The following is a 20,830-nucleotide window of genomic DNA, read 5'->3' on the forward strand; positions in this document are numbered from 1 at the left end:
AATTATCAGTGAAACTCTTAAATGAACTGAGGCCTCCTGTGCTTATTGGCAATAGTAGGAAGATAGGGGATACTGAAAGGACTCAGTTCTGCTCTTCCGTGGGCTCCAGGGATCATGGGACATGGGACAGGATGGCTGCCCAGTGCCCCCAAAGCACAAACTGACAGACATTTGAAGGGAGGCAAGAAGCAGAAAGGTCCATCCCACTGTGTGGCACCGAGGAGCTGGGCAGGATGAGCCCTAAGGAAAGGTAGGGGCCTTTGGGAAATAGTTTTCTCCTGAAATGCCATATAGAAGCAGACCTCACTGCAGATGAATATGTTCTAGATAGTTTTTGTTGTTCTGTGTACAAACATGTCTTTGGAAAATCATGAGTCAATATTTTCATGTGTGTGCAGGAGGTTGACCATAATCCAGAGGCTGCTGACCTGTAGACAACCACACCACTTAGCTTTTTTGAGTCTTAAAGAGATTTTATAATTTGGGGCTTCCATAAAGCAGGGACTATCTGTATAGTTTCCTTTGTATACCACTAAATAATATACCAGAGTATGCATCAAGTGACCATTTTTGTCAGAATTGTATCATCCATGCATAGTACACTTATTAAAAATTGGAAGCTATAGTTTGGACCCCCAGCATGGACTGTGTCTATGGATGGGGGTTTTCTTTCTAACCAGGAAATACATAAATACAGTAGGTAGAATTGAGGAAAAGTGGGGTATTATGATTTTATTACTTACTTGGATGGCAGTCGGCATTTGGGTAAAGAAAACAGTTGTATAGCCTCAGCAACTTATTGAGACCCTGTCCCTAAATAAAGTATAAAAAAGGGCTGGGGATGTGACTCAGTGGTTAAGCACACCTGGGTTCAATTCCTGGTACCAATAAAACAAAAAACAGTTATAGATCAGCTGTGAGTGCTGTGTCAACTTAAAAAACTGTGTGTGGTGATGGGCTCTGGGTCCCTTGGTCCTGTTGGGTAGGGTCTTAGGGAAGACCGCATCTAACCACCTGGAAATGGTGATTGTCTAAAAGTAGTCCCTCACTGTGTGCACATAGGTCGGGACCTTTTGAAGTGCGAGCAGACCTTGAGGAGTCCATGGAATTTGTGGATCCTGGAGTCGCTGGAGAATCAGATGAGAGTGGAGATGAGCACATAAGTGACGAGGAAACTGATCTGGGCACAGATTGGGAGAACTTGCCAAGCCCCCGGTTCTGTGATATCCCTTCCCAGCCTGTGGAAGTCTCCCAGAGCCAGAGCACCCAGGTGTCCCCACCCATTGCAAGCAGCAGTGCTGGCGGGATGATCTCCTCTGCTGCGGCCTCGGTGACTTCCTGGTTCAAAGCTTATACCGGACACCGTTAATAAGTATGGACTCAAACATGTCAGATTTGTACCACAAAAGCTCTCCCACTGCACTCTAGGGAATCCTGTTTAGTTAAGATAGTGCCTGGAACAAAAGGAAGTTAAACCATTGTTTTAAGCAGGGAGAGGAGCATTTCTGCTTGTGAGGTAGCTGTGATGGTGACCGACATGCTTATGATGTAGAAGAGGGCACAAAGGTTCTTCTGTGCAGACCTGTGCACGTGGTTGGTGGTGTTTGTTGAAGTCGTTTTTCTGGGTACCATCTGGTCCCAGGCCCCGCAGGCCTGGTCAGTGAGCTGGTCCTAGTGATGCTAAGACTTTTCCTGACACTACTTTCTAAAGGTAGGTCGAACCATAAGGAATTGGTTCCTCATGAGGACTTGAAAGAAAAACTGAGTTTTTCTGCCATCAGTTTTTTGTGTGAAGAATCTGTAGCCAATTAGAAATATTTTCTTTGTAACTTGGTCATCTTTGGTTTTTAGATCAAGGATTTTGGTTCTTGTTTGGGAGGGGGTGGTTTTTTGAGGGAAAGGAGTAGTTTATTTAATTTGTGCTGCTCCATTGTAGCTTTTCACATTCCTGCTTTCCTTTCCCTCCACACCAAAGAAACTAAGGTCTTTTTGTTCTGTAGGACCCACATCCATGAACAGAAGAAATCCTAGCTGCAATAATGTCTTAGAACAAGTTTAAACTATTTTCTTGTCTGAGTGGAATTAAGCTCATTCTTACCTAGGTTATTGAATTCCTGCCATCCATGCTATGTTCATTCTTACATGGAACTTATTTTCTGTGAACGAAAATAAGTCATTAAGGCCATTCATTCCTGTGTGTGAGCTTACTGCCTATCTAGGCACAGGTTAAAAGCCACTGTTAAGAGGTCTTTTGTTATTCTCGAAGTTTGTTTCGGAGGGATTTAGTAGATGGCACCACAGTGTTTCCAGGGAAAACCATCCTGCTTGTTTCCAAGGTGTGTGTGGCTCCGAAAGTGCTGCCTTTGCCCAGAATGCAGAGCACATCCTTGTAGCTGGTGCTGCTCTTCTCTACCCTGGGGAAAGCTCAATAAAGAACTTGCCCTCCCCAAGAGATCATTTCCAGCTAATGTGTTTTGTCATTCTCCTAGTGACAATCTTACAGAAAACTATAATGAAAGAGGCATTATGTATAAATATGTAAGTAGTTTATTTTTAATAACTGCAAAAAAATCTTATGTAACTACAAAAGAATCCTATCAAATTTCTACTAGACATTATTACCATACCATATCTTAGTGTGATTAGCATGATAGTACCTCACATAAATCATTGGGGGGTTCGCCATGCCCTAGCTTCTCATTATAATTATTATAGTTGATACTCCAAATCCGAGGTGCTACTCCTAGCCTTGGCTATTGGTATATTTGGTGTTTGGTGGAGTTTTGGGTAGAATTGCAGAAGGGAGTTTACTCCTGTTTAGGAGTCCCAAGTTCCCTGGCTCTAAGAATTTTCCACTTGTGAGGAAAAAGTTTTTTTCATCTTGTGGGTTCTTATACAGCTGGTCTCTCTGTTTTAAGTACTCAGTTTTGTGATTCTTGGGCTTGTATTTTACCATCCAGTTCTGGTATTCATAGAGTGGATATGGTAGAATGAACAAATACCAAATGAATTTACAAACCATGAATGAGATGAAGCTAAAGAATAGAATTCAGAGATTACAAACTCATGTCTAAAGTAATTGAACAAAACAAGGATGTGAGAAATCTAGGGATTGATTGATAAGATATATTTTGTTAGTATCAACTAGAGGCACTTTATGTTGGGTTAAATGATCAAACCCTTTAAAGGTTTTGAACACCAACAAACTGGCTTACACTGCTGAAATATTTGGGGTTACATTATTTTGCACTGGATCCATCCTGTAAATATTCTTAAATACACATTTCAACCACTTTTTTCTACTCTTTTTGCTGCTCATTAAAGTCTTTCATGTAGGTGCCAGAATCATATATATAAACAACTTTATAAAAAAGCTGGTATTTTTTTTCAAACAAAAAGCCATAGAATTTGGTCATGTTTCCATTTTAAAATGATTTATTGAAACAAGGTAATACTACTAAAAACCCACAGGCACCAAATAGGCTGCTTTAAATGGTCTTGCAAAAGACATTTTTAGGTAATGGAATTAAAAAAGTTTTGCACTTCTGTAAATTAAGGGGGAAACAGTATGTCACCACTGGGTATGGTAGACAGGACTCACTTAAGTACTTGTGTGTAATTTGGGAAAACATTCGGTGGCATGTTTTTCAAAGAACTAGTGTCTAAGAATCTTCTCTCAGTGTCATGTTGCAGGAATTTCCCGTTGCTCTGCGACTTCCAAACCAGTTTGAGTCATACAAATGTTTTCTAAACTTTTGTTGTATTACTGCAATAAATCTTTTAACAGTACTTTGCTAATGTCTTTTTCAAACTTACTTCAACTACTACATTGAGGGTAACAAGAATTAAAACTAGTGGGGGATACACACACACACACTAGTGGGGGGGCAGGTAAGGAAAAGTGTTGTTAATACATTCATTAATTATATATCATGGTGATATTAATAACAATTCATCCTTGGCAAGCTGAGAAAATTGATTGCTTAACAGTTTCTTTGGCAGCCATAGTATGTGTGTGACTTATAATAATAATTTGGTTTTTTACAACAGACAAGAGTGGGCCTCCAAGTACCCACATGCAACCAGCAAGAAAAAAATGTTAGAAGAGACTGAGTAGTTTTGAAGGATTCCGCTCCCCACCCACTCATGGTACTTTTCAGGTTATCACGGAGAGAGGATAACAAGTGGCTGCTTTAGAAGAGCCTGGCCTGCCAGGAGAAACACTGAGGCACTGCTACCATGTCACTCCTAACCCTTTAATTGGAGTAGGCCATCCAGGAACAGGAGGAATAGGCAAGGAAGTGAAAGGCTTCTCCAACAGGCTGTGAGAAATTCCCCATCCCTAGAATTATATAATGGTTGATGCAGGAAGCACAGGAAATTTGCAAGTGGACTCGAACAAGCCATCTGCACCTTAGTTGTGAAACTCTCAGTAAGGAAAACCATCATCTCCCCTCATTCTGAGATCTGGTGAGAAAAAAAACTGGAAAGTTACATAAGTGAATTTTTTTTTTTTTTAAAGGAGCAACCAGTGGGGAAAACTCTAAAAGTTTGTAAAATAATAAGAGCCATATCGGTAATTTTTTTTTTCATGAGCTTTTGTAGGAAGGAGTCATAGGGAGAGTGGAAATGTGATGGAGACTTTAGCCCATCAGGGGGAAATTGGCAGGAGCTATTTAAGGACACCAGGTAAGCAATGAACAGGCTAGAGTCAGGTGAGTGAAAAATCCTCAGGGGTTGTAAAGGTCCTGTGGCTGAGGCATTGATCTCTCCTTATCATTGTCCCTTATCCCCACATCCTTGTGTATGCCATTTTAGAATTTTCTGTATGACTTTAAGATGAGGACTAGAATTTGAGGAAAGTGCTTTGCTGCCCTTCCTAGCAGCTAATTTTCTGGAATATAAGTGCTGTGATTTGTGATTATTAGATGGGAAGAGGCATCTCCAGCATAAGGTTGATTAAAGAATGATAGGAGCAGAGCACCTGTGATCAGCAATTTAATAGTTGCCTTCCAAATAGGGAGGACTGTGTCTAGTGACCATGGGGAGAAACACCTATATTCTGGTGCAGGGGCCATTGGTACTATCTTAAGGGAATTCTGCTACCCTTCTTGATGGCCTTTGAGTGCCATTCCACCCACTACAGCCTGATCTTTTAGAGTTCACCATGCCAGAGCCCTTTTGTGCTTCCATCTCTCCAGATCCTTGCTACCCTGTTGTCCTTTGAACTGAAGAATCAACATCACCTGAGAGCTTGTTAGAAATACAGGTTTTGGGGTACCATCTCAGACCCACTGTCAGAATCTCCAGCAATTCACCTGTGCATTAATGTATAAAGAACACAGATATAGAGCTACAACTGTCAGATGGGAATAATGTAACCCCTATGTGTGGCTCTCATTTAAAAGTTGAGAAACATGAAATTTATAAAGTGTTATTCAACATTCTCATATTGAAAAAAAAATGGATACCTGGTTAAATATTTTATAGTACATCTCAAATGGGACTAGCCAGTTTCAAGTGTTGAATAGCTACCTGTAGCTAGTGGCCTCCACAGGATGGCACAGCTTTTGCTAGAGCTTAGTGAGCACCTTCTCAATTATGCATTAAGGGCCTCCCAAAGTTCATCAAGTTTAGGAAACAGGTTCTCTCTGTTGGCATTTCAGTTCTTTCTCCCTTCCCAGCTGCAACTCTAGTGGCTCTGCTCCCCTTAAATAGCACAGGGTCAAAACCACCATCTAGAATTGAGGCACTGCTACCATGTCACTCCCATGGAGAGGAAGGATGATGCCTTGCTGTGGTTTTGCTTAAACCAATTTGATATAAACACTCTGGACATGACCCAGGGTGCATAACTACAATGTTTGCTCTTCCCATGAGCTTGTGCAAACATCAGCTATGACCACAAACTTCATAGTGAGCATGTCAAAAGGGACTGCACCTTTCCAGCACAGGTACTTGCACCAACAGAAGAGATTGCAACACTAGCTTAACAATGAACCCAAAGGAAAGATGGGGCTAGAAAGGATCTGATTCCACCAGTGCCTGACACTGTGCAGTAGAAAATACATTTAAACACAATATAGTAACTGATATTTGGCTTAAATAACTAGCTCTTATTGTTGCCAACTGCAGTGTACAGAAAGAAGAGATTTGGTACAAGGTGGTGACAAGTCCGTTACAGTGGTGGCTGGGAAAAGCTTAGGACAGACCCCTGAGGTCATGCCATAACCATCAGCCTGCAGCTTTTGGCAATAACAGAGCCTAGATTATACCAAAAGCTTGAGAATGACTGTTAAAGAACCACTCCTCCCCTCACCCATGGGTGTTATGGGAGCTTCCCTATATACAAAATGCTCCCATGTGACCAGAGATGAACAGAAGATCACCCAAGACCCCCTCTGTCCCCCACCTCAAGCTTCTCATCCTAGATTGAAAATTAATAGTATTGCTCTGAACAGCACAAACCTGCCAATACCCCTCACATTAAGAGCATCACTAACAAGGCATGCAGACATTTTACAGAGGGTGTACCACATGAGGCACTGAGGGTAGTGGTACAAACTAGTGGTTTCCAAGTCAGTGCAGTGGTCAGAGGTTCATATGCAGTGATATATAGGAGGGGCATGTGATGGTCAATATGCACAGAGTTCTGGAAGACAACTGGTCCACCATGGTGAGTGGACGTATGGGGTGGATCCCAGAAGGAGGTACTGCCGTAGTCTGGCTGTGCACAATTCGCCAGCCACTTATTAAGCAGGAATGAACTTTATTTTTAGAACACACCCTGTACCATGCAACCTCTTCAGGAATTCCCTCAGAGCCCAACTGCCACCAGGGGCTTTTCCTGCCCTTGAGGCCGATTGGCTGGGTCATGTGGGCGGAGCCAAAGAATCCCCCAATGAGCAGCTCTGTGGTCTGAAAGGGTGGGGAAACAGCCCAATAAGCATCACCTCAGAGGAGCCAATCAGCTGGAAGTTTGCTGGGCCACTGTGAGCCAATCAGCTGGAAGTTTGCTGGGGCCGCTTAGGCTGTGGCTCTCAACAAGGTACCTCCTAAATACAGGGGCTGGAGGCCTAGGCAGTAACTAAGGATTACTTTGACAAAGGCCTGAAAAAGCAGACTTTAATCTTAAGCTTTTGTTCTTTTCTAATTCACACATTCCTTGTGTCTCTGCTCTCCTCTGCTGGACAGGGGAAAATTAAACTGCCCCAGGGATAAATTTCTCTGATTTTGGTTTTTCTTTCAAAATGGCCAAATAAGGGCTTGACACGGGAGATGGGAGAAAGACAAAGCCAGAATATCAGAGCCTAAGCAAAAGCTGAAGGGGAGGTTTCCTTTGGTGTGTATGGTGAGGGGCTAGGGTCTTTGCCTCCCTAGCCCCTTCTTTGAAGTCTTAGGGTCCTACAGTAATGCAGGAAAGTAGCACTGTACCATGATAGGAAGTATTTTTGCCAGCTTGACACTATGGGGCCCTGAAACAGTCTCAAAGTGGGCTGCTACACTTGGCTACAAATGAAGCCCAGCAAGTGTGTCTCTGATGCCACCTGCTAAAAATTTCTACCACCCACAGAGAGCACTGGGAGCTAGGTCTTGGCATACAGTCAAAACAGGTCAACAGTGTTTTTTGAGGGCCTCAAGTACTGCAGCCAAATGGGGCTGGGACATTCTTGCTGTACCTCTGCTCTCAGGCAATTCAGTCCCTTATGGTCAGCTTTGTGTTCTCTGTGATAACCAAATCAGGAGTGGCTGACTTATGAAGACCAACCCAGAGTTGTTTATCCTGTGTCCACATTGGGCACATGGAAAACCACAGATAGCAACAATGACAGCTGACATTACTGGGCACTTCACATGCGGCTGAACATAAGTCCTGTGTATGTATTATCTTCTTTGATTCCCAAATTATGAATCACAACAAACTTATTAGGCACTTCTGAGGTGCACTGTTCACTTGAGCCCAGGAGACGCTAGGATTTAGAAGCACTTTTCAACATACCTCAGCTGGGGTGAGGAAAGAGGAAAATCACAATCCCTCAAAAGCAAGGTGAGCTATTCTATTCTCCTCTTGGTCCTGTGTCACAGACAACTCCCATAAGCCTGCAAGCCAGCTTAACATGGTGTATGCCTGTCAGGGGGAAATTTGCTGAGAGCATCAAGAGACACTGTTTTAGTACCCGCTTTTTGAGGAAGAGAGCGGTTATCACTAAGAAACCAAAATAGATTCCAATTTGTAAGCCACTCTGCCCACCCTCTGCCTCAGCCACAGGTTAACGTGGCTGAGTGTGATTGTGGCCAAATTAACATCCTTCTTTAAGACCCTTAGAATCCTCACTCATCACTCTCCCATCTGTTCTTCTAAACCCTGCAGCTTCTACGGGCTGCAAGGATTTTTTGGTGAGCACTTAATATCAAGCCAACCTAGCTTTCCCACCCCCCCCCCCCCCCGCCTGCCCACACACACACACCGCCAAAAAAAAAGAACTTTTTTTTTTTTTAATTGGTGCTTTTAGATTCCTCACCTATCACAACTCTGGGGCCTAACTTCTTTCCCATCCAGCTCCAGCAAGCATTATGTGACCATGGGCCTGAAGAGATCCTAAATGACTTCTAAAATGATTATACCTGAACACCTTGTAAGGATATCTTAGGAAACATGGTAGGTGCTGGGCAGACAACAAATTCAAAACGTGCTAAAAGACTGCAAAAATTTAAGCTTGTATAATATAATAAAGGTGCTGGGAATTGAACCTAGGAGTACTCTACCACTGAGCTACATCCCCATCCTTCCCACTTTTTTGAGACATGGTCTTGCTAAACTGCCAAAGCTGACCTCCAACTTCTGATCTTCTTGCCTCAACCTCCAGAGTTGCTGAGATTACATGTGTTCCTTACTGTACCCAGCGGAACCCCACCCCCATCCCCACATGCTGGGGCTGGAACCCAGAGCACCTTGCAAATGCTAGGCAAGCACTCTACTACTGAGCTACAGCCTAAGGCCCAAGTAGTCTCTTCTGTGGCAGGAAAAAAAAAAAAATATCTCTACATTCCCCAACAACTCAAAAAAACTTACAAAATTTCTTCCAACTCAATCCACAACAACCTTCTTCAGCATTATAGACATTTTTTTTTAATTTAAAAAGGATAAAGAAATCTTTGCAAAACATTTCTTTTAAGATGCATGTTTATTGAAGTTTAAAAAAAAAACTGTAACCAGACAGAAAGGATAAAGTAGACAAGAATGTTATAATCTGACTATACAATATTCTCTCATTCTTGGTGGATCACTAAAATATAACAAGGGATTGTTCTCTATGCTAATTTTAAGGTTGTCCAGTTAAACCATTATTTGGTATCCTTTCAACAGGTTAACCTCTTAACTATTTAGAGTTTCTTCTCAGAAACATTCATATATTATACAGGGAACATTCATAGTTTGAGAAACATTCATATTTTATACAGGATGTACAAACTTTGAGACAATTTTAAAAAAACACAATTATAGCCGCAACACTATCCTAGCTGCATTGTGGTGATTATGCTTTTAAGTCAGCTCTCCATCATATACAACTGTATTTTAATTGTTATTTACAGAGGGGCTAAAGCACTCATCTAAAGATAAAGGCGCTCAGGTTTAATGTGCACTTTCACAGCCCTATGAAAACACAACCATTATATACACTGTAAACACCACAGGGCATGAAATCCATCTTCAATCACAAACATCAATCTCACAGGATCAAGCATACAAGGTCTAGGGTAAGGTGCCTGACTCTTCCTTTTTAGGTATACTTATCATCCAAGGGTCTGTTTTTTCATAGGACACTATTCACTTATTTCATATATGGTGCCAGTGCTGGAAACATTTCTGGAACCTCTGGGAACTGCCTGCAGAGTCTCCAGTGAACTCCTCTCAATGTCCTTGATGGTGGCAAGCGGTCATCCTTTAAGGAAGGTTTTGATGACAGAAAACAGGCATAGTTATTCGCAGCTGAGTGAATCAAGCTGTGCGATACCACCCTGGATCAAATGTTGAGGCGCCACTCTAAAACCATGAGACCATTTTTCTTATACAGCTGGTAAGTTCAGAGTTTAGAAAAATGACTGAGTGATGGCAGTCCTGAAGGAGTAAGTACAGACTCCTAGAGTGATAACTGAGAGGCAACACTCGCGTGAACAGTTTATCTAGGTGTTTTGTGGTTTAAACGATCAGTCCTTTTTGTTGCCTCTCCCCTGGACTTTAGTATTCCTCTTCAGTTTCAGTCCCTTTTGCTTTCTTATGGATTGCCCGATTAAAGCTGTGGCACGCAGGGACCCAGTGATTGTCATGAAGCCCCAGCTTACAGCCAGGAAAGCCCTTCTGAGACCGGTGGCAGCACATCCAGTACCCAGGCCCATAGGGCAATGCTTGGCAATAGGGCTTGGGGTGCCACCGGCACAGGGACACATCCCCTTTCACATATTTTTTCTTGCACTGCTTGCACGGGTCTTCTCTGTAGCGTGGATCTCTAACCCAGCGAGAATCTGCTGGCCTGATGTTGTAGTACTCAATAATGAACTTGAAATAGCAGCAGGTACATTTAAGAGCTACTAAACTCCTGGTGGGAAGTAACCTGAAGATTTTCACCATAATGTGGTGAGGCAGAAATGCCATGTACTGCTGAGGCTCCAGAAGCTGCTGGATTTTAAACCTCGTCTCCAGAAAGTCATGAGATACCTGCTTCTTCCAACTGGATGCTTCAAGTACAGGTAACGTACCTTCCACTGCAGAAGTTGGTGGTGCAAGTGGCTCAACTGAAACACTTTTCTCCTCAGATGCACTGTGAACTTGAGCAGCATCTTCAAGCTGGCCTGCCTCTGAAGACTCCTGTGCTGTGCTTTCGTTCAACTGGGAACAGTCTAACTGGTGTTGACCAGATGGCAAAAAAAACAACATCCCTGGAAGTGGCTCCTCATGGGAATTTAAACTAGAAGGCTGGGCTTTCTCTACCTTTGACACAGTGATGCTGATGCACAGATATTCTTTTCTTCTCTGATCAGGATTTTGGTTAGTAAGAGGCACAAGCTCTCTACTCATACAGTTGACAGCATCTGTAGGCAATTCAGTGGCTTGGGGGTAGGTGTGAGAAGAAAAAGGTAATCCATCAAGTTCATCTGTCATTTCCACATCATACCTGTTGTTGTTTTTCACAGCAGTATGTTGACCTGGCTCTAATTCTGCCCTGTCCAAGTGGAAATTCACACCTGCTGGCAATGAGGGACAGCTCTGAGAAGCACTATCCCAGGCCTGGTCCCCCTTAGTAGAACAATGGTCAGCTCTTGAGGGACCACAGTCTACAGACACAGACTGCATGGGAGTCACCTGAGTATCAGGTGCCTCCAAGATGCCTTTGTTTGTTTTGCTTTCATCAGCCCGAGTGCTATTTGCAAGCAACACCCTGCCCACATTTCGACGGAAGCTGTTATTCCGCGACAGGTTTCCAGGCTCACGCTGGCTCTGCTGCTTCAGGCACTCGGACTCCAACCTGGCTACCATGTCTAGGACACGAACTGGTTCACTCTGTGGTTCACCAACCTCAGAATTTCCCCTTTCTGTGGGTTCTTCACAAGCTCCTGGGGCAGAGAATGGGTCAGGGGCAGGAGGCATACTTCTAGATTGGCCAGAAAACCTCACAATGGCAGATGAGTTTGTGCAGTTTTTCGCACAGCTAGCTAGCAGAGCACTGGCTCTTTGTTCAAGGAAGGCAACCATCTGTATAACCGACAGAGGTCTTCCAGCATAGACTCCATCTCCACTGTCATTTACATAATGCACAGAACAGTGCTCAATGCCACATGCAAATGGCTCAGGCTGGTAGCACCTGTTATTGACATCCCTCATTCTTTCTAACTGTATCTTGTTTTTTTTAAGATCCCCTGATTTTTTCCTTCTTTTAGTAGCTCTCCCATCAATATCCCAAGAGCTTTTCACTTTCATAGATCCTAACCTGTTACTACACTGGTGAGCTGCAAAGAATGCAATTTTCTCCTTGGTATTTCCAGGTTTCACAACAGCCCAGATATCAAGTGGCCCTTCTCCTTCTTCACCCTGGTGGATTGTTGCAGGTGGCACATTCTTTTTAGTTTTGACATTCAAGCTATTCTCTGCAGGGCTCTTCCCACTCATACTGCACAGAACATTTGGAGAAAGGATCCCAAAAGGTTTTCGAGATGATGCTTTGCTAAAAGAAGTTGAAGGAAAGACACTTGTTTTCATATAGCTAGCTTTGCATTTTTCATCATTTACAGCCTTTTGATGGCTCCGAAGAATTCTCAGAGTGTCCCTGCAGACTTCCAGAGGACGCTCTTTCTTCTGGAGTTTCCAGTATGGCTTTAGGTGCATAACACAGGCCCTATAGGAAAGAAATACATAATTGATTGAGACCAATTTTTTAAAAGAAGTTTCTTCTATAACTTAGGCTTAGATCGTTCTAGCAAGTAAAAGAAACACTTTCTACTGTTTACTAAATCGTCAACACTCATTTCAGCTAGGTTTTTCTATGAGGGGAGGGTACTGGGGATCGAACCAAGGGGTGGCTTTACCATTGAGTCATATCCCAAGTTCTTTTTAATTTTTTACTCTGAGACAAGGACACACTAAACTGCTTAAGGCCTCTCTAAGTTGCTGAGGCTGGCCTCAAACTTGTAGTCCTCCCACTGTAGCCTCTGAAGTCACTGGGATTATACGTATGAGCCACTATATTCACTGTCAGCCAGTTTTTAATGCACAGATCTATTACAACAAAAGCAAAATAACCACTTTTCATTGTGTATCAGCCAGAAAATAAACTGGTTTTGGCTGATGAGTTTCAGAAAAAGATATTCACGTGTTATGCATTAATCCTTTAAGAAAGCTAAACTTACTGAAAACACTTGATAGGCATAATACAAAAGAAAGGAAAGTATAAAAGGAACTTCTCCATAATGCTTAGATTTTTAAACACTTTTTCCAGGTCATCACAACTAACATTTTATTGGTTGTGTATCAAAATGTATTATATTGCTTTCTAGACTATTCCCAATAATACTATTTAGATGTATACAACTTTTCACTTGTTTGCTTATCCATCTATTTGCTTATCCATCTATTAGTCTTGATTATGTAAGCACTTAAATGTCAAATTTCCTACAGATATCTTAAACCACATAGAATCTATAAATCCTTATTAACTCTAAAACCCATGTGACCGAGTTCAGAAAAGCTGCCATGTTTTGTACTTGACCAGGGATAGATGGGAGCCAGAGGCAGACACACCCTGGTTATCTCAGCAACTCAAGAGCCTTAGTCAGGAGGAAATCAAGTTTGAGGCCAGTCTGGGCAACTTAGCAAGACCCATCTCAACAAAATTTAAAGGGCTGATGACATGGATCAAGTGGTAAAGCACTCCTGGGTTGAATGCCCAGTACCGCCCCCCCCGACACACACACACACACAAAAAAACACCACAAATACACAAAAACTAAAATAAAAAAATAAAGAGATGGGTACCAGTTCAGAAAAGAGACATCAAGATGATTACATAACAAAGACCTGTGTTCTAGGCCCTACTTATCACTGATTAGCTAGATAGTGAGGTGATTTTTACCATGGGCAAGTCACTTTCTCCCGGGGTCTAAGCTGAAATGTTAACTGAGGGGTTGAAATATTAAATAATCTAATGATCAGGTCAAGCCAACTGCTACACACACACTTTGGATGGAGGAAAGAGGTTTTCCAGGGATGCCTGGTCTGCAAAATAAACCTATTAACCAAAATAAAGATGTGCAGTCACAGGCTGGTGGGACTGAAGCCAAAGCACCTGCAGGTGTAAGCATAGGGAATTTTTACCTACTCTGGACCACTGCGACAATCTTAGCTTTATGTTTTAGGTGACTTGGCATTCCTCTCAATTTTCTCCGTAAAAAACCAAGTGGCGATACTGTGGCAGCTCCTGCATAACTTCTGTCAGATATCAGTGTTGACTGTCAAGGATGAAAAGTAAATATGTATGCTATTCTGCATTGCACAAAGTAATTAACTGGTTCAAGTTTATCCTTCATTTCAACTTGTAATTCCATGAGTCCAGTCTCAGTTAAAAGAGGAAATGTGGATATGCAGTCTTCTAGCCACATAAAAAGAAAGCTTACATTTAATGCGCGCACGCACACACACACACACACACACACACAAAGTGTTTTTAAAAAGACACCCCTAAAATAAATAAATATGTTTATGTGTGTACTGGGGAGACACAATACTGTCCAGGATGGAATTCTGGGGTGCTCTACCACTGAACAACAAAATTTTTTATTTTCAGACAGGGTATCACTTAGTTGCTGAGACTGGCCTTGAACTTATGATCCTTCTGCCTCACCCTCCCAGTCCCTGGGATTACAGGCATATGCCACTGTTCCCAGCTAAAATCTTATCAGAATCTTTCTGATCTTTGGCAACTTATATCTTAACCATCTGTAGTGATCTTTCCCTTTTCTGCACTATAGCACTTTTTAAACAGATATCTATAATTATATTTTATAATTTAATTTCCAAACAGGACTACTCAGAATTTTTCAAGAACAAGATGATTTAAAAATGAATAAAAGAGACACACTGAATGCTGTCTCATTTTGCCAAATATTTTCTGGTTCTTCATATCCCTTCAACCACACTATAAGTAAAATGGAAGAAATGAAGGTTGTTGGGGTGGGAAGGGGACAATAAATTCTCACACAATGATCTCATTACAGTGTGTCTATGAATAAATTTAAACTTTAGCAATATCTGCTGTTCTGCATTGCACAATATGTTCTCTTCGCCTTCCTCCCACACACATTATTTTAAGTGCCATTATCGACAGACAGGAACATTAAAAAGAAACTAATTAGGGAAAGTTTTTGTTTGCATTTAACCTGTAAAGTAAGCTCAGATGGCAATTACTTGTATACATGGTTATAACAAGATGAAAACAGGACAGGATCCCAGGGAAAGAAGTGGGAAAGCAAAGGTACAATGGAGAAGGAGAAAAGCCAATAAAGATACACAATCTAGGTGACTGCTGAAAAATAGGGGTGATTCTGCAGGGCCCCTAAAGAAGGCACAATGTTTTGACACTTGACTGCATCCTCTGCTGATTGAAAGCTGACTGGTATGTTAATGTTCCCCTTTCCCTTGCTGGGCTTGAAAGGTCCTTAGGCAGAAAACAGATGCTGGCAAAACTTAAGAGGAACTGCAAAAATCTGAGTTTTGGTTGAAATCAGTGATGGACTAGAAGGACATAATGTACAGCACTAGGAGTATCTGCTACAAAAAGCCACAAAAACAAAAACTTTAGCCAGGTGTGGTGGCGCATACCTGTAATCCCAGCAGCTTGCAGGGCTGAGGCAGGGGGATCGAGAGCTCAAAACCTGCCTCAGCAACTTAGCAAGGCCCTAAGCAACTCAGCAGGACCCTGTCTCTAAATAAAATACAATAAAGGGCTGAGGATGTGGCTCTATGGTTAGGTGCCCTTGGGTTCAAGCTCCAATACAAAACAAAACAAAGCAAAACTTGAACAGATTACACCAGATGGTGGCACATTCCTCCTCACACCCACCTCAGCTCCTACCAGATAAGCACAATGGAGGAAAGTTTCAGTTGTTTCCATGGTTGCAAATCTTCACTATTTATTTTGCAGTACTGGGGATTGAACCAAGAGGTGCTCTTATCACTGAGCTACATCCCAAGCCCTTTTCATTTTAAGTTTTGAGACAGACTCACTAAATTGTTGAGGGTTTCCTCGAACTTGGAATCATCCTGCCTCAGCCTCTCCAGTCACTGGAATTATAGGCATATACCACTAAAATTTAATACTTAAATTTTAAAAGTTAACTATAATGAAACTCCACTCTCTTGCAATTAAATAAAATGCATATTTATAGCACCCTACATAGCAGTGTTCCTTAGACTTCCAAAAAGGCCCATGTAAAAATAAAATTAGGATCCCTGGGCCCAATGAATCAGAATTTCTAGGATTGGGCTCAGAATCTGTTTTTAACCTTAGACTGAAGTTGGAAGGAACTTTGGTGGTCACTTGTTAGAATCAATGCAAGAGGGTCAGTGGGGCTCTGTATCTGGGCTGGGAAGCTGGGCTACAATAGGAATTAAGTGGAGATGTCCATCCAACAAGAAGCCAACCTGGCCAGACACAGTGATGCACACCTGTAATCCCAGAAATTTAAGAGGCTAAGTCAGGAGGATCACAAGTTCAAGGCCAGCCTGGACAACATGTTGAGATCCTGTCTCAAAACAACAACAACAAAAGAAAAACTTTAAGGACTAGGGATGTATAACTCAGTGGTAGAGCACCCTAGGCTCAATCCCCAGTACTGCAAAAAAATAAAGATAAAAAGAATCTTGAAACCATTCCTACTAGTTGGTAGCCCATCAAGTCAGTAACGTGAGTCAAGTCTGAAGTAACTCCTCACACCCAATCACTAAGACACTAAAATGTGTCTTCCTCTTAATCTCTAGCACAACTGTTGGACTTTAAGCAGCCCTCTTATCTCTGTAGCACTGTTGCTAGCTATAGGAAAGGCTACCCTCTATCAATGCAAAGCAAGGTGCTGGGCCCACTCCAGCCAACCTATGAGCTTCACTCCTGCTTTGCCCTACTACACTTGTTACTTTGAGAGCTTGTTCACAGAACCATTACCACAGGACCAGATAGGTGAAGGCCAAGTCTCCAATAAACATTCATTTCCTTCTACCTACTGATCAGAAATTTACTATCCATTCTAGAGCTGTGTATAACTTCTGCCAGTTTTTGTTGTTGTTGTTGTTTTGCTACAGTTATAAGGCACTGTTGCTGTTTCGAGAGAGAAAAATAAACAGACACAGAATGTGTAATGTCATTTAAGTGTACAACAAGTGCTGTGAGAGTCCATGTGGGAGAGAGAGAAAAGGAGTGTTCATGAAGGAAATGCGGGGCTGCTAGCATCAAGCTCAGTCTTTTATTTTTTTGTACCAGGGATTGAACCCAGGGGTACTTAACCCCCGAGTCACACATCCCTACCCCCTTTTTATTTTCATTTTGAAATAGATTAGGCCCTAAGCAACTTGCTGAGGCTGGCTTCCAACATGCGATCCTCCTGTCCAAACCTCCTGAATCACGGGGATAACAGCTACGTAACCACGCCTGGCCCAAGCTTAGTCCTGATGGTGTAGGAACAGGTATGAGAAACCTTGACTTTCTAAAATAAGCTGTGAAGGAAGATATACAAAAATCCTTAAGAGGCTCAAAAGTAGGTGATAATTTTGAAAAACTCAGGTAAGTGAGAAAGTCTGAGCTTAGGTGCTGAGAATGGAGAGATGACCAGCAAACAAGCAAGATTCTGACTAACTATAGTCATTAAAACTAAAAAAATGAAGGAGAGCCATCAAAGATGAATCGTCATCTTATGGTTTCTGCAAGTCATGCAGTGTGATTCCTCCAAGTAGATGGTGACAAGGTGGCTGATCAGATTTGGAACAGGGGAGGTTCCATTCAATTTCTCAGAAATGTTGGGCCTGAGTGCCTGCAAAATAGAGATACAAGTAGGCAAACTAGTTAAGAGAGTTGTCACAGAAATATTTCAATGAAATATTTCAAGTATTTTTTCTAAGATTTCATATAATGAACATGTGGTACTTTTATAATCAGGAAAAAACACATAAAAGGAAGGAGCAGTCATATAGACTCTGCAGCAATATCAAATAAGAATAGCATCCAGTTGGTGGTGGAGACCCTTTGTGAACCACTAGGAGAAACTGTAGCTCTGGCTATGAGGGAGAAAGTCTCTGTATGTACCTGTCACTCTGAACTCCTTCCAGGAATATGGTGAGATTAACAATGAATTAAGACTTGAATAACTTTACTCCAATGATAGTCAAAACTTTGTTTTCAGTAATTCCAATATTCCTTATAGAGTCTAACGTCCAATTTTAGCTCAAAAAAGTTGGGAAAACTCGCATAAAGATAGTGTACCATTCCAAAATTAAGCCACAGAAGATTAACTGAACTTTGTGTTTTTTAAACAACAACAAAAAGATATGTATGGATAAATGCCAAAGCCCGAAGAATCACAAATAATTCTTGCATGTAGAGTGGGAAATCTGATGGACAAGGAATAAAATGGCAATGTGTGTTTAAACAGGAAAAAGGACTGAGATTTCTCTAAAGTGTTAGTAGGAAGTCATAACATCAAAGGCAAATGCCAAGTTCCAAACTTGTCTTTTAGTCTTCAGCCCTATCAAAACAGGTTAGAAAATAGAGCATTTCCTCTGTTTCTGTTTCAGTGAAGGCACAGGAATGTTATTCCAAGAGTTAGTTATTAACAATAATAAGAGCCATTCTTTATGGAAGAAAGAGGAACAAAAAAAGATGTAGTGGTGCAATCTAATTCCCCCTACTAAGGAGGCTGAGGGGAGTTCTACATCGGTGTAGACAACCTATGGAGACCCTGACTCTAAAAAAAAAGAAAGAAAAGGGTTGGGGAGGGAGCTCAATGGGGCAACACTGTGTTCAATCCTCAGTTAAAAAAGAGATGAAAAGGGAAAAGAAAAAGAAAGTAAGTAAATTTCCCAAAATCTGTAAACACTTCTAGAGAACAGCCTTAGTCACAGGACCACTAGACAATGATTAGCAATTCCAGCAACTATTTTCATTTATATATAATAAATCCTTGTTTTTGCAAATGAGAAAGCAGAGGTAAAATTTTTGAAGACACACAGCTAGGTCACAACAAAACTAGAATTAGATTTTTAAAACCATCTCTTGGAGCTCTACTTCCTGTTTTAAAGAGGGGGGGCAGCACGGTGGCACATGCCTGTAATCCCAGCAGCTCAGGAGGCTGAAGCTAGAGGATCAAGAGTTCAAAGCCAGCCTCAGGAACTTAGTGAGGACCTAAGCAACTCAGCAAGACCATGTTTCTAAATAAAATATATAAAAAGGGCTGGGGATGTGGCTCCTGGGTTCAATCTCTGGTACCAAAAAAGGTGTGGGGGGGCATATATTTACAAAAAAAAAAAAAAGAAGAAGAAGAAGCAAGTTTGCTAGGCACAGTGGTACATCCCTGTAATCCCAGTTACCTAGAAGGCTGAGGTAGGACCCCAAGTATTTGGGGATAAGGTTTGCACCTGGACATAACAAGACCCTGTGTCACAAACAAAACTAACCTGGGTCAAACTATGACACAAATAATTCTGATAGCATCTATTCAAAGAGTTTTTATATTCAAATTAGGTCAGTTTTTCTTAAATACCACAGAAAAACCCTACACAGAACAGTGATACATTAAAGCAGACTATCCTATCACATACCAGTCTATAAGTATGTAAAAGCTACTTCCATGGCTATTAAATGGGAAAACATGCCAAGACCAGGGTGTGAACACAGACAGAGACATAAGAGAAGACTCCCCCTTCCATATGCCTCCAAGCACTGACAGAATGCACCCAACTCCCACAGAACACTAAAAAAAACCAGGGCAGGGGGCCAAAAAATAAAGAAAAACTATAGGTGAGAAAAGACAGTATTTCTCTGAATTGAGTTCCAAAATACTGAGGGATAATTTTTTTTTTCAGGAAAGGAATTCACTTTTCCTTTCTTTTATTTATTTGTTTGTTTGTTTGTTTTGAGAGAGTGCCTCACTATGTTGCCCAGGCTGGTCTTCAACTCCTGGGTTCAAAGGAGGCTGCATCACCTTCCCAAGGAGCTGGGACTTCAGGCATATGCGACCACACCTAACATTAAAGGAACATTCTCTACAAAGCCTTTTCTTGGAACCTCTGAATTTCACCTCAGAGGGTTGGGTAGTTAGTATTGCTCAATGAAAAAGTCCTTTATTATCTATTAATATGTACTGAATAATACCAAGAATGGCCTTTGGAAACATGCAGTTTTCAGGAACTCTTTGTTCATTAACTTCTATCTTAGAATTCCAATGGTATTTAAAGATAGCATCTTCAAGGTTATCTATACTATAAATTCTATATCATAAAGATCAAACAACTCTCATTTCCAGAAAATAATGGGACAACAAAGTATACAAAATATATTAAAAATGAATACGACAAGTTGGGGAAGAGCCATTACCTTGCTCTTCCAATGTGATCACAGTAAATCAACCCAAGTATTAAGAAATACTGAATTAGTGAAATTATGCAAGTAAACAAGAGTCATCCCTACCCACCACCTTTCTTGAAGTAGTGAGGAAGACAGAGGGCTCAGGCTGTTGTGAATCATTAAAAAAACAGTTTGGAATAGGGACGAATCGAAGTATTATATTTGGTTATAACTTACCATGTTTATCTAAGTTAAACTAGTGCACAGTTATTTCCTATTGTTCTTATGACATAATGCCACTCATAAAATTCTGACACATCAAGCTACCTAAGATGATGAGAAACCTAAAATTGCAAGACACTGCTAGAATGAACGTCAAAATCCAGATAAAATGTAGAGAATTAAAGTCCAAAAAAATCATTATTATTGATATTTTGGGGTGTTTTTTGTTGTTGTTGAGTTTTTTGTATGGGGGTTTGGGGGTTTTTGTTGTTGTTGTTTTGTACTAGGGACTGAACCAAGTGGCACTCTACCTACCACTAAACCACATTCCCAGACCTTTTTATTTTTGAGACATGGTCTCACTAAATTTCCCAGGCTGGCCTTGAATTTACAGTTCTCCTGCCTCAGCCTTCCAAATTGCTGGGATTATAGGCTCATACCAACATACCTGACAGAATGATTTATTTTAGATGAGACAACCTTAATATGGAAAACAGGAAATGGTGTCC

General features: G+C 41.4%; 2 protein-coding genes across 6 annotated transcripts in view; one reads left to right on the top strand and one right to left on the bottom strand.

Annotated features, from left to right (window-relative positions):
- The window catches only part of Atg14 (autophagy related 14), a 39,427-nt gene extending 35,551 nt beyond the window's left edge, over positions 1–3,876 (top strand). The window contains exon 10 of the mRNA XM_076850468.2: positions 1,063–3,876. Within this exon, the coding sequence (XP_076706583.1) occupies positions 1,063–1,369 (307 nt within the window). The 3' untranslated portion in view covers positions 1,370–3,876. The remainder of the gene's footprint in view (positions 1–1,062) is intronic.
- Positions 3,877–9,172: 5,296 nt separating this feature from the next.
- Fbxo34 (F-box protein 34) overlaps positions 9,173–20,830 on the bottom strand; it is a 77,538-nt gene continuing 65,880 nt past the window's right edge. For all 5 annotated transcript variants that reach the window (XM_076850467.2, XM_076850465.2, XM_076850466.2 and 2 more), the window contains exon 2: positions 9,173–12,392. In XM_076850467.2, coding sequence (XP_076706582.1) covers positions 10,241–12,382 — 2,142 coding nt within the window. In that variant the 5' untranslated portion in view covers positions 12,383–12,392 and the 3' untranslated portion in view covers positions 9,173–10,240. The remainder of the gene's footprint in view (positions 12,393–20,830) is intronic.

Source organism: Callospermophilus lateralis, chromosome 3, assembly GCF_048772815.1.
Source record: "Callospermophilus lateralis isolate mCalLat2 chromosome 3, mCalLat2.hap1, whole genome shotgun sequence".
In the NCBI taxonomy this organism is placed as follows: domain Eukaryota; kingdom Metazoa; phylum Chordata; class Mammalia; order Rodentia; family Sciuridae; genus Callospermophilus; species Callospermophilus lateralis.